Source organism: Haliotis cracherodii, unplaced genomic scaffold, assembly GCF_022045235.1.
Source record: "Haliotis cracherodii isolate W230 unplaced genomic scaffold, xgHalCrac1.p SCAF_5, whole genome shotgun sequence".
In the NCBI taxonomy this organism is placed as follows: domain Eukaryota; kingdom Metazoa; phylum Mollusca; class Gastropoda; order Lepetellida; family Haliotidae; genus Haliotis; species Haliotis cracherodii.
In genome coordinates, this window is record NW_027266308.1 from 55,604,660 (window position 1) to 55,619,542 (window position 14,883).

The 14,883-nt window shown below is 38.2% G+C and overlaps 1 protein-coding gene across 6 annotated transcripts in view; it reads left to right on the plus strand.

Annotated features, from left to right (window-relative positions):
• The first annotated feature begins 12,301 nt into the window (after positions 1-12,301).
• The window catches only part of LOC139442181 (FERM domain-containing protein 8-like), a 37,571-nt gene continuing 34,989 nt past the window's right edge, over positions 12,302-14,883 (plus strand). For 4 of the 6 annotated variants that reach the window (XM_071222965.1, XM_071222966.1, XM_071222967.1 and 1 more), the window contains exon 1: positions 12,302-12,538. In XM_071222965.1, the coding sequence (XP_071079066.1) occupies positions 12,497-12,538 (42 nt within the window). In that variant the 5' untranslated portion in view covers positions 12,302-12,496. Of the gene's footprint in view, positions 12,539-12,649; positions 12,729-12,946; positions 13,050-14,883 lie in introns of those variants that run through there. The other 2 variants (XM_071222970.1, XM_071222969.1) reach the window with 2 other exon arrangements.

The following is a 14,883-nucleotide window of genomic DNA, read 5'->3' on the forward strand; positions in this document are numbered from 1 at the left end:
ACACATTGTACCCATGTCGGGAATAGAACCCGGGTCTTCGGCGTGACGGGAGAACGCTTTAACCACTAAGCTACCCGACCGCCCCTTAACTGGAGATAAAGGACACTCGTGAAACCGCCTCATCTGTTTCATATTTAGATCTATGCATACACATTCAGAGTGACAAAACTCTCTCCACAAGACTGTATGACAAGAGGGATGACGACAACTTTCCAATAGTCAACGTTACCTGTATGTTGAGCAATATTCACGCAGCTCCAGCCCTTGTGTTTACATTTCACAACTTTTGAGGTATAATCGAGCATGCTCTTCTTAACAAGATTTAAAAGCGCATCATTCGACTCTTCCTCTTATTTGATGAAGGTTACGACATTTAAGGCCTCAGTAGGCTTTTAAAAGTTTAATGGAAGACAATTGGAGGACATATCCCAATTTGACGCATCAGTGACGAATATGATGTCCGATGCAAAGTCTTTCGACGTGTATCATAAATACGTTCCCATGTGTTTTTTCAAGTGAGCAGTTGACTTGCCCTTGCTAACCATAAACACATGCTCATGATATCGTACAATGGACTCTGCTTTTGGCAGATATTACTCATGAATAGGTAAATAAAGAGTTTTGTCGCTTTTATTTATTTGCAAGGCACAGTAAATGAGGACAAAATCACTCAAACATTTTTTTAAATCTAAAAGAAAACTACTAGACTGATATTTATAACAAAAAAAGACAAACGAAATGGTTTTTGAATATCTTGAATCAAATGTGCTACAACTGCCAACAAAGCCGAGCCAAGTCTCCGTTTAATGAACTAAAATCTGGTAAACGGATTGGGTTCTTTTTGGGTGTTCGTGATTTCCGTACCTCTACGCTCATTCATATCTGGACGATGTACCACAATCTTGCAATTGGTTAAAGGAAACGATCAATTACTGTTACCTGCTCCTAATCACTAAAATTAGTACGTGCCCATCTGTGAATGGCTGCTTGTACTAGTCCGATTTTTTAGTACTAGCTCACTTAGACACCATGGAACAGTTTAACATGGACAACCCACCCAAACACTGTAAACTGACTCCGAACATTCCAGTTCTTCTTTTATCGCCTTAATACGAAGCACCAGACAGAATGAAAAGTACCTTTTGTCGCCTTTTTGTGTAAAGCGGCCACGGGACCGAACCACTGACTTTCTGCTCTCTGGGTAGACGCTCTATCCACTACACTAGAGCACTGACGCGGTTAATCATATCCAACTATAAATGAGTCAGTGTACGTTGACGGACAAATATAATATAAAGGTTTATGGCGAGTAAGCTACACGTCCTCATATAAAAGAATGAACCTTAATTAACGGCTTTACGATCAAGTTTCCCTTACGATAGCTTTATCGACAGGTTGGCATAATAAGCCTTAAGCCTATTTCTTGAAGTAGTTACAGTTCCGTAGACGTTTTAACGATTATTATTCTCTTATTACAATTTAATCAGTATGTGAGAATTCTTCTTAAAGTCATTACTTCGCGTCATAATGGCAATAGTCAACAGCGAAAAGATTATATATTTTCAAATTTCCATCTTCCTTCTCGCAAGGAAACATATAAAGAGAAACCTTGGTGAGAATCATGAGTGTGTACTAATGTCCCCATTAATCTCAATCATAATAGTTAGGTGGGTTTTCTAACTGTTAGGGCCAGGACACATGAGTTTTCACTGCTTGGTAGTTACATTCTTAACATGTTCACCAGGCTACCACTTAATGTTCTTCTTGCCTGAAAGTGACTGGCAATAGTGTTGGCTAAACTTGTGTCTGAAAAGCCTCAGCATGGGGAATTAAATAGACTTATATCTGATCACCGAAACTTCGTCAATCCGTAAAAGGGCCATAATAATGTTATTTTACAATAGAAACCCGTTGAAAGTTACACAACAATGCTGACTATTATGCTATGGTAACATCTGAAATACAGACAGTGTGCTATAATATCACAGCAACACGATTTTGTGGCAATTATCGATGCATTGTAATTGTCCATCATCTGATTGGAATACTTCAAACCTGTTATAAATACTTTACATTTCGTTTTCCTTTTTGTAGGATAAATCTTCTTCTGTAGCGTTCCTGTGATCATCCGCTCTGTCTACTGAACCCAGCGAACATGTTATATGTATGTGCATAACTCATGTGTCAACATAAAACAACTGCATTCATTTCAGTTTGTTGTTGTATCATTTGGTACTTGTAATTTCTGGTAATAAATGAGTTGTCCAAAAAACAAGTTGTTGACAAATGTGTTGTGAAGAGTATAGTCTGTGTCGTCATGCTGAACAGAGAGAAGATCAGGGTTCTCATCGTTGTGTTATATCAATACTGTTTTAACTTACCAACTGAATCAGTACTTTTGCCGTTGTGACAATGCCACTTCTATGTAGTAAAGAAGAACGGTCGTTGGCATAGCCTTGTGTTGAAAGGGTTGCTCATGTTCCCCATATGGGTACAATATGTGAAGATCATTTCTGGTGTAAGTTTCTATGTAAGTTTCAATCTGTAATATTGAATATTCAGAGAGCGTCAACTTCAAATACGGTCCTCAGATTCTAATAATGTAATGTATTTACACAATTTATTTCCTATACACCGCATTACCTCCTATTTTACGCCTCGTCTTACATTTTTGTGATTGAACAACGCTGATGCTCATCACAAGAAATATATCAACCAAATGAAATCCAACGATAATGTCAGTTCACGCAGGCACACACTTTGCAAGGTGAGTGAGCTTGAATCGGAATTCATTGAAAGTAGCAAATGTGTGGTATTAGTGAGCATGTGCCGATGTAACATTTTGGTTCAAATAATTCAAAATTTCATTAATTATGTAATTATGAGAGATCGTTTTTAATATGGTTTAATAAAATTACTCGACACTTACATTTAAATTATTATGTTCCAACATCGTTTTATTCTTTGGCTCGTCACGATATGGCTGAAACATTGCCTATGTGACGTTAAATAATAACTCACTCACTTTATTCTTTGGTGCGTTTGGAAATGTTCTCCACATGTCTGCCATAAAACCTTTTAAAAGCATTTGCATAAGTAAGGCTTTGAATGTTGTAACCCTGATCAATCAACTTTTGAGCAAAAGACGTATGACGCTAGCGCTCTTAGATATCTTCGCAGAAAGAGCATGCTCGGTTGCAGCTTAAGCTTAAGTTGTACTCACGTAAATGTTTCATCTACGAGGAAGTCCAGCTCTTCATATATTGGTTTCTCAGTCACTCAGCCAACGAGGCTTCCTAAAAAATAAACAATTAAAAAAATGGTAGTCCAGATTACGTTCTTTGTGTACCCCTCTGATAAGGGTTAATTGGTACGGGTCATATCGCCGTAAGCTATATGAATACACTATACCTTTAAGAAAGTGGTTAAATATGACAAATGTTATATTTGGGATAACACTTTCTTAGTAAATTCCAAATTCTAGTACTTCTCGCGATTCGAACCCACACTCTCCGAGTGAGGTACCTAATACACAAAGTACGTGATCTGGACCACTAATTATGGGACTTCCATATTTCTGAAAGCCTCGGCGGCCTGACTTTGTTGTGCTGGCAATTAGGTCCCTCACGCTGAGAGTGTGGGTTCGAAACTTTACTGAACATTTTTCCCGGTATGGGATGTGGGGTGATATGGTCTATTTTCTCTTATATCCCAACTTTCATGACAAGAATGGAGTGATTTTCAGAAATTGAAACGTTTGGTAGACACAAATGGAAATATATCTCTTGGTGCCCGATCCATACTGACTGACTTGCGTTGGTAATTTCCGCTGTGGACCTGCAAACATATAACAGTCTACAGGGGATACATTCATTGCAACAATGGACGTTTTTAATTTGACATGACAGATCTTCAAAAGGTGTTGTGGAGATATTGGCTGCAAATTTGGATTTGAAGTTAGATTTGAAATTCAGAGTCCTAAACGGAGGTGGGTTCGGAAATTAATAGCAAATGAAGTTTTGTTAAGAAATATGCATAAAGTTAACGACATTGGAATGCGCATACATGACACAAATCGGATTTATGACAATATTTGGGATTGTTCATGTCCCAGAAATGCACCCAGTCTTCAAAATGCGAAAGATATAACCTAGAGCTGATTAGGTTAAATATATGCTATTAACATAAAACTGATTAGGCACGGGATGTCCCAAATTGGGTCGACCTCTCCCATAGATTTAAAAGAATTTTTATGTACAATTTATACATTAAAAGACATTATATTATGTATATACTAGAAATTCCAGAGATTGGGAAAAAGTATTTACAATGAAATATTAACGAAGGTCATTGCATGTGAGAGTGCAAGCAATCTATTCAGTTCGTTTACCTTGAGATAGCAAACGATAATATCCAATATCACTGAATCCAATAAAGACATGCATGTACACCTATATAACACCACCTATATCGCACCTGATTGTTTGATCTTCAGTCACAAATTATTGTTAATCTCCACGCTTCTACATTCTGCAATATCCGTGAAGGATGTGTGAAATCCCCAAGGCTTTCCAACAGACATTATGAAGTAGTAATCTTTTGTCAGTAGAGATATCTCAAAGGAAGAGTAATGTTTTGTTATTTTTCAGCACTGTATCAGGCGTACAGATAACCCTGTCAGAAAACAATTCGGCTAATATACCTTCCCTGAAGACGTCGTGATAAAACGATATGTATTTTATGATGACACTGCTGTTTATAATGGCCGGCAAATTGACTCAATCCTGCCTTCCTCATGATACTCCTTGATCAAAAATAGAAAATAGCTTTGGCGTTCGTGACAGTTGTAATTTGGTCATATTTGCGGATGTGTTTTGTGTGAAATCATCTTGTTTGTTTGACACATTAGATAGAATTCAATAGAATGTGAATTTCCACAGGGGGTAGATTTCTGAGATGATTTAAGATTGTGTTCTAACAATGTGTGTATTCCGTACTATATTCATTCTACAATGCCGCTAATGAGTTTAGTCAGAAGTCATCCAATTTAATTATTCCAACATTAATGACATTGCTACATGACGACAGCTATATTAAGTGCACTGAGAGTGATCAAATGTATTTTCAGAATAATGAAAACAAGTTTGTATTTTTGCATGCATTCATTCTAAGATACTACAATTCGCCGTTGTAAGACATAGTTAATAAAGAAAGTGTATAACATGGAATAAATAGAATGCCAGACTGAGTATAACATGGAACATAGAGAATGCCAGATTAGGAATAACATGGAATAAATAGAATGCCAGACTGAGTATAACATGGAACATAGAGAATGCCAGATTAGGAATAACATGGAATAAATAGAATGCCAGACTGAGTATAACATAGAACATAGAAAATGCCAGATTAGGAATAACATGGAATAAATAGAATGCCAGACTGAGTATAACATGGAACATAGAGAATGCCAGATTAGGAATAACATGGAATAAAGAGAATGCCAGGCTGGGTATAACATGGAACAGAGAGAATGCTAGATTAGAAATAACATGGAATAAATAGAATGTCAGACTGAGTATAACATAGAACATAGAAAATGCCAGATTAGGAATAACATGGAATAAATAGAATGCCAGACTGAGTATAACATGGAACATAGAGAATGCCAGATTAGGAATAACATGGAATAGAATGCCAGACTGAATATAACATGGAACATAGAGAATGCCAGATTAGGAATAACATGGAATAAATAGAATGCCAGGCTGGGTATAACATGGAACAGAGAGAATGCTAGATTAGAAATAACATGGAATAAATAGAATGCCAGACTGAGTATAACATGGAACATAGAGAATGCCAGATTAGGAATAACATGGAATAGAATGCCAGACTGAATATAACATAGAACATAGAGAATGCCAGATTAGGAATAACATAGAATAAAGAGAATGCCAGGCTGGGTATAACATGGAACATAGAGAATGCCAGATTAGGAATAACATGGAATAAATAGAATGCCAGACTGAGTATAACATGGAACATAGAGAATGCCAGATTAGGAATAACATGGAATAAATAGAATGCCAGACTGAGTATAACATAGAACATAGAAAATGCCAGATTAGGAATAACATGGAATTAATAGAATGCCAGACTGAGTATAACATGGAACATAGAGAATACCAGATTAGGAATAACATGGAATAGAATGCCAGACTGAATATAACATGGAACATAGAGAATGCCAGATTAGGAATAACATAGAATAAAGAGAATGCCAGGCTGGGTATAACATGGAACAGAGAGAATGCCAGATTAGAAATAACATGGAATAAATAGAATGCCAGACTGAGTATAACATGGAACATAGAGAATGCCAGATTAGGAATAACATGGAATAGAATGCCAGACTGAATATAACATGGAACATAGAGAATGCCAGATTAGGAATAACATAGAATAAAGAGAATGCCAGGCTGGGTATAACATGGAACAGAGAGAATGCTAGATTAGAAATAACATGGAATAAATAGAATGCCAAACTGTGTATAACATGGAACATAGAGAATGCCAGATTAGGAATAACATGGAATAGAATGCCAGACTGAATATAACATGGAACATAGAGAATACCAGATTAGGAATAACATGGAATAAAAAGAATGCCAGACTGAGTATAGCACGGAATAAAGAGAATGTCAGACTGAGTATAACATGGATTAAAGAAAATGTCAGACCGAGTATAACACGGAATAAGAGGAATAACAAACAGTTTAACATGGCATAAAGAGAAAGTCAAACGGAGTGTAACACGGAATAAGAGTATAACATGGACTAAAAGGGAATGCCAGACTGAGTATAGCATGGATTAAAGAAAATGTCAGACCGAGTATAACACAGAATAAGAGGAAAGTCAAACCAAGTATAAGATGGACTAAAAGAGAATGTCAGACTGAGTATAATATGGATTGACATGACTAGAAACGTTTATACAGTTGGGAAAGTGATAAATTCCAGTAGGATTCCTTATTTTGTTCATTCAATCGTGGGGGATATTCCGAGTAATGCGTTGCCATATCCTGATGGGCTGTTGTTTCCTCCATACGTCTTGGAGAACAATTGTTAGACTGAGGTTCATGCGATCTGTCATAGAAAGGTTATGTGATCATGGAGTGTCCTGTCAAATTATTCAGCACATCCTAAACTACTGTTGCGTTGCCATCATGCATGAGATCCAATTTAACAACGATGGTGGCATACACATCACGTGAACTACACATACAGCAGACAATATCCGGTCAAAGGTGCAATCCACAACTCAGCCAATTTAGAATCGACTCAGAGTAAATTAAACTCAGGAACCAAATGCTAGTCGGCGACAAAAAAAGAATCCATCTCAACCGTCGTGTTCTGAAAAATTACCCAAATTTGGAACTAGCACGCATGAAGTCTGCATACAGGAGTCATGCCAGTCAAGAAATTCAGATTGATATTACCTTAAGCTTCAAGTTGTCGTGCAAGAGCTGAACTGTATAATGACAGATCGTCGTTATCGTTTGCACAGGGTATTTCATTAGGATTGAATTAGCTCACTAGCCTATAAGACCTGACAATTTTGGAGTGAAGACCTCTGGTCAACCATTTGATTGTCTGGCTTGTTTACATGTTGTCGTCGCGTGGTTGCTGCGTGGTGTCAGGCAACAAACACATACTTTTGTACGCAAATTGTGAAAGTGACGGGTGTTATCGTTAGGGTGTGTGTGTGTGTGTGTGTGTGTGTGTGTGTGTGTGACAAAGTGTGAGTGACATATTTAGATTTCAAAACTTGAAACACTAACGATCTGCTTTTATGGGCTATTCTTTTCATCTTGATTATTCATGGATAATTTGCAAAGCTTTTGTGTCAGCAATTGCAGTAATACCCGAGGACTCGTTCAACAAAGCGATCCTAACGAAAGGATCGTTGTAATGCCCCTATGTGATACTTTACCTAACCTTACATGTACAATAATTTTATTGGTCAAATCTTTTGAAAAATGTCCCTGTAACCCGCTGTATACCAAAGGCAGCTTCAAAACCAAATTGCTCACTCACTCACTCACGTATTACAGAGAGAGAGAGAGAGAGAGAGAGAGAGAGAGAGAGAGAGAGAGAGAGAGAGAGAGAGAGAGAATTCCAGGTGATTTCCCATTTGGCCATGTCATTCGAGCCAAATAAAACCAGCATTGGTAGCAATATGAAAGCCCGTGTCTACAGCTTAGATTGTTTGGTTCAACCTAAAGCACTGGTTGTTGAAAAGCATGGGTGTTCCGTTTTGGTATATTTCTGGGTGTACGGCACGTCCATTCTGTCCGTCCCTTCAAAATGTTCCCGAGTTTAAAGTACACAGTTAAGAAGTCCCAATATGAGTGAGAGACCATTTGAGAAAACTCACAGCGTGTGGACCTATTGGCGAAGGAGAGCTGAAAGCGTCATTGGCGTTTGTTTACAATCTCGTGTGAAATCCAGCATCACGGGAGTAGTAATTATATACATAATGGATAGGGCCATTAGGGTGTCGATGCCATAAACAAATTCGTTACGCTTAGTATTAAGATCCGGTAAATATGCAAAAGAGTTCAACTAGAAGGAACTACTTTTAATTGGCACTATATAATATATTTTGTTTTCACTCTGGAATCGTATTACCACGTGGTTTCTAAAGTTTCTTTAGTGAATTAAAATGTGCCTGAAACGATTGCTTTAAGAATGCCATTAGATAAAAAGGAGATTAGTGTTTTCCCTCGAAAATATCATATTTTGACATTACGAATTGAATATGTTTTATTCTTGCCAATGGTTCGCTTATACAATATTTATTCTTAATGTATGATGTATACGAGATGAAAACATAATCGGATGATAACCTCTATAGATAGACCGAGCCTCATTATCGTGTCACTGGATTCTGCAGGGACGCAGTTTGGCACGAGTCCGGGCGACAAATTCCACTGTTTTCTTAGAAGTAACTGTCGCAGATCTGGACACAGCGTGTCGAACATCTACGAGGTGCGTTCAATAAGTTTTGCAACTTTAATATAAGACCAAGTCGCAGAATATTTTTCTGCACTTTTACTTTTCAATATACTCTCCATTCACCTCAATACACTTATTCCATTTGTCCTTCAAGCTTTTAGGTGGATCATATGGGAAAACCATACACACGAATCTGGTTCAGACAAACGGGGGATCATATGGGAAACCCATTAACAAGGATCTGGTTTAGACAAACGGGGGATCATATGGGAAAACCATACACACGGATCTGGTGCAGACAAACGGGGGATCATATGGGAAACCCATACACACGGATCTGGTGCAGACAAACGGGGGAAATCATATGGGAAACCACAAACACGGGCCTGATGAAGACAAACCAAGAATCATATGGGAAACCAGAAACACGGGCATGATGAAGACAAACCAAGTATCATATGGGAAACCAACAAACACGGGTCTGATGAAGACAAACCAAGAATCATATGGGAAACCAACAAACACGGGTCTGATGAAGACAAACGGGGGATCATATGGGAAACCACAAACACAGGTCTGATGAAGACAAACTGGGGATCATATGTGAAACCCATACATGATTTACACCAAATCTGCAGATGGCCTTCAGCAAAAGAAATGTGGTGTATCTATGATTCATTTAAACCCACACGCAATGTCACAATATTTCTTGACACACCCAAATTATCGTGTAGTATGAGGACGCCAACCAGCAATTTCTTTTCCACTGGACCACCTCGGCATGTACCTGTGAAGATCCGGGTTAGAATTGATCTTCAGCAACCCATGCTTGTCGTAAGAGATGACAAAGGTTCGGGTAATCAGACTTGCTGTTTTGGTTGATGCATGTCATCGTTTTCCAATTTCGTCGATCCATGATCATGCTGTCAATCACTGGATTTTCTGGTCCAGACCCGATCATTTACAACCGCCGTCATACAGCTGGAATATGAATGACTGCGACGTTAAACAACAAACACACAAACCTCGACATATTAGTAACACCGCGACTCTATACTGCGATACGGTTATTATATCTTAACAAGATTTATAGACGCGGTAACATTCGTTCTTATGCTGATGCAGATTGCCAGATATGTTTTGCTATTTCTTTATGTTTCCACAACGAGAAACATCAATTGCGATGTTCCTTTACTTATAGGGGGCGGTCGGGAAGCCTAGTGGTTAAAGCGTCCGCTCGTCACGCCGATGACCCGGGTTCGATTCCCGACATGGGTACAATGTGTGAAGCCCATTTCTGATGTCGCCCGCCGTGATATTGCTGGTATATTGCTAAAAGCGGCGTAAAACCATACTCACTCACTCACCTTTACTTATAGCAACAAGCTGACAAAAGTCAACTTTGATATATTTTACAAGCGCTTCGTGAACTAGTTCAACATCAGCGTTAAATATGATGAAGCTCTTTTGGGTTCCTTGTGGCTACCCTCTGGCGACTTTCCGGCTACATCTTCATCTCGATTGATCGGGCCACTTTTGAAATAAGTTCAAAGGTTACAATACCACATTACACAGTAAACTAGGCATATCACATATGTTTTCCTTATCAAATTCCACAATGATAGATGAAAATGTGGCTGAGTAATAGATAAAGATGGGTTTTTTTCCAGTATGACTGCCTGTCTCCTAGTCAGTAATACCCTTGCTATATCACGGCAGCCTGTAAATAATCATGTCTGGACCAGACAAACCAGTGGTTGAGACAATGAGCAAGGCCCTACACCGTCGGAAGACGGTGAAGCGCCATCACCAAGTCAACGAACACAACCAGTCGATGCATGTAGCCGCTTAGCACAAAGATAAGTTACTGCGGACCAGTTCCAACCCGTAATATCCACGCAGGTCCGCCAGGAACATCGCATATACATCGATTGGACCTTTAAAGTATTCACGTCTGGATAACCAGTGGTTGATAACGCGAACATATATCAGCAGATGACGTGCATTCATGATAATCCGGGTTGGTGGTTGTAGCCTAGTGGTTAAAGGGTTCGAGTCCCCACATGGGTCCAATGTAAGAAGCCCATGTCTGGTGTCGCCCGCCGTGATACTGCTGAAATATTGCTAGCGGCTAAAAACCATACTCACTTAGTCACTCGTGATAATCTTTGGATGACAGGCGTGCCTGAATAAAAGTCGTCGAGATGTAGACAATTAAACCACTCAGAACTGACGTACACAGTTCACATATCAGCCTGGTTCCCTGGGTATGCTGCGCTGGCGCTACACAGCGCGAGTGCAGCATACCTAGGGAACCAGCTTGTTCACATATTGGAATTTATACCTAAACATTCGTTGGGGTACGAAAGCCCATTAGGACGATATTGGTATTTTGTTGTTTTTTCTGTTTTAAAAGTCGTAATTACGAAACTTTTCAAAACTCGTAATAGCCAGAAGAAAGTAGTAATTACGAAAAGGGTCGTAATTACGACCTTTCAAAACTCGTAATTACGAGAAAAAATTAGTTTATAATAAGATTCTATTTATTGTTTTGTCATTATATCACGGTGATTTTCATCATCATTGTAAAAGTCGTAATTACAACTTTGTTTCTCGTAATTACGACTATATTCTCGTAATTACGAGTTTTGAAATGTCGTAATTACGCCTTTTAATGTTGGTACGTCATTATCAAACTTAGCGGGTCGGGGTTAATTAAAGGAATACTTGGGCGTCATAACAAAATGAAAATGTACTCCTCAAGCAGACATAGGATGATATGTTTTAAACCTCATTCTAGAGTTAATGCGATTAAATTGTTTGGCAGTTTTGTTAAAATGAAGTGATAATAAAGAGATATACATAAAGCAGATGTTCACAAATATAATACGTTTTCAGCATAGTCTCTCTATTACGTGTGAAATACCTACACCTACTATACATATATATATATATATATAAATATATATATATATATATACATATATATATATATACTTAAGCATGAACACAACGCATGATTCAAACGCACATTTCTGCATACACAGTATGTCTATGTTGACTTTATTTATTGCAAATCTTATTTTGATCACTTGAATGTAGGCTAGTCGAAATCGATCCGTAATATATGTATACTGACAGTGTGTAAACTGTCTGAAAACATTTATTTCATCTGAAGTTGGGTAGTTTAGTTCCTTGTCACGTTATTCCATCGACCCCCGTACATGTTCACGGTCACGTTATGTAAGGGAGGTAACTGTGTGTAGATGTTCGTGTTTGTTTTGATCATGGTCGCTCGGTGACTGGCAACTGGCCCCGTTGGAAGAAGATCCACGCGATATGTGCTGATTGGCTTGAATAATTCACATCGCAGCTTCGACTTTAATCATCCAGCAACCTACATTGGCCTATCTGCCCGTGAAATACATCAAAAAACCTTAGTTAGATGGTCATTGGAAAACGAACCTGATTCAAGATGGCCACACCCCCACATCATGCAGACCTACCTTTGGAACCGGTGAGACTAAATTATTCGGACCCTGCTTCATAAATGATTAATCAAGCGTAGCGAACAGCTCTAGTTTGTAGTTATCGTGAATAATTTAGTGCATTTGGAAGAAATGAAATCTTAGTGGAGGTGACGCATTCTGAATCATTGGTGACTGTGAGTAAACAGCTGTATATTTCGAAAGAACACCTGTAAGCCAGTAAGTCGTCTGTCTTAGCGCGTCAAATTCGTTTATTGTTTTCACAGCAAACAAGAACGGCGGGTGTTTGTGACGACAGGCTTTGTTCCGTTGTTGTGATAGACGCTCGACCTGGCAATCGATCTCAGGCATGTCACTATTATTGTCAGGGCGACCTGTTTACGTTTCATAACTCTATTTCTGATGGTGACAGGGAAGATTAAATCGATAAAGGAAGTAGCTACCGAAAATTGGGGTTTACCGCATTTTGAACGCTATGCTTTTGTAATCACAGCCTACTTTGTCTGTAATATCTGATACTGTGGTAGTTCAACAACTAAGGTAAGTTACTATCTGCTACCTGGCCATATATCTGCCATCATTAATAGCTTCTTGTCAGGTATATCGTGATGGGTAAATAATATTGGTATTTTTGACAATACTATTGAGACTGTAACACAACTATCAATGCTAAAGATGGTTGCTAAGTTCAATGTGTCTATTATGCATAGTACAATTGTTGCAAATATCTGTAAAATACCCAGTTATCGCATGGCTACACAGTGTAACAGCATATGCCATAAAATGTTTATGGCAGGGCCATTGTCAAAAATTATGTAATGTATGATACATAATATACCTGTTGACAATGGCCCTGCCATAAATATTTTATGTCATATGCTGCTACACTGTTATGTCATGTGTAGCCAAACAATATCTGGGTGCTGCTATACTATGGTCTGGCGCCTATTTTCTGCCAAGGGCTAGACATTGTAATAAATACTATGTGAGAGACAGACATTGTTGTGTAATTAAGGTAATCATGAGTTAGTGCCAAATTGATACACATAAATGATAAAGCAGAGCTCCAGATAAGCTTTTGGTGTTGTGGGTATTTTACCCATGCATTTTAAAGTCATTGGGTATCAGTAATTCTATCTGGGTATTCAAATTTCTATTACCCACTAGTTTTTACACATGTGGGTATTTAAGTTTAATATTTAAAAACACTATTCATTTAGTCCCTGCAAATTGGTGTCGTGTTGGTTCGAGAGCTTTATAGGACTCAAAAATACCACGACACTTCCACAAGAAAGTGTGATGACAAATGACCATGATGTAACTGTCATTGTGGAGTTTGGCAAGGTTGACGGAATGCCCATTTATAATTTCAAAATAAGTTGCTGATTTGCTAATCGAATACGCAGGGATACTTCACAATATTTTGATGATACGCACAAGTTTTATTTTTGTACTGTTTGTTGCGTATTTGATACGCTTGGATTTTATTTTACTGCATATTTCTACATTTCTGATGCATATTTTATGTAGATACACAGCTTATCTGGAGCTCTGGTTAAAGTAATGTTTGAATTATGTGAATCAACTCTGCTGGGACTGCAAATTAAGCAAGACCTATGGTCCCCCTGTATGTGTCTGTATAGGTATACAGCTATGACATGAAATGAAAACAACAAATACTAATGCATACTGATTGAACTTGTTGCTTACATCATCAGCAAAAGTACGTATTCACTATACTATATATATATATTGTACACTGCTCTTATGTGGGATGCGTGTCCTGCCTCCAGATCTGACTATTGAAAGAATTTAGATGGATCTCACTTGTCATGATAATGACTTTTAACTTGTCCCAAATTAAATGTTCCACTCTAAATAGGTTGTTACCTATAAATTTATAATATATAAACTAATCTCCAATGTCAGCAACCCCGTACCTACTGGAACAAAAATATTTATAACATACTTATTATAGGTTTGGTCTAATTTGCAGTCATGATCCAGATTACAGTAGAACAAATCAGATCAATTTTAATTCATTTATCATATAAGTGTTGCAGGTCACCCACAGAAGCCAGTAATAATAGGATGTTTGTTTGTTGTTTAACGCTGCACTTGGCAATATTCTAGTTATATGACAGCGGTCGTCTGTAAATAATCGAGTCTGGACCCGACAATCCTGTGATTGACATCATGAGCATCGAGCTACGCAATTGGAATATGTTGATATGCATCAGCCTAGTATGCCAGCCTGACCACCCGATCCCATTAGTCACCTCTTACGACAAGCATGGGTTGCTCAAGACCAATTCTCACATGGATCTTCACAGGTCTAATAATATGATGATTATACAAGTTGCAGGGCACCCAC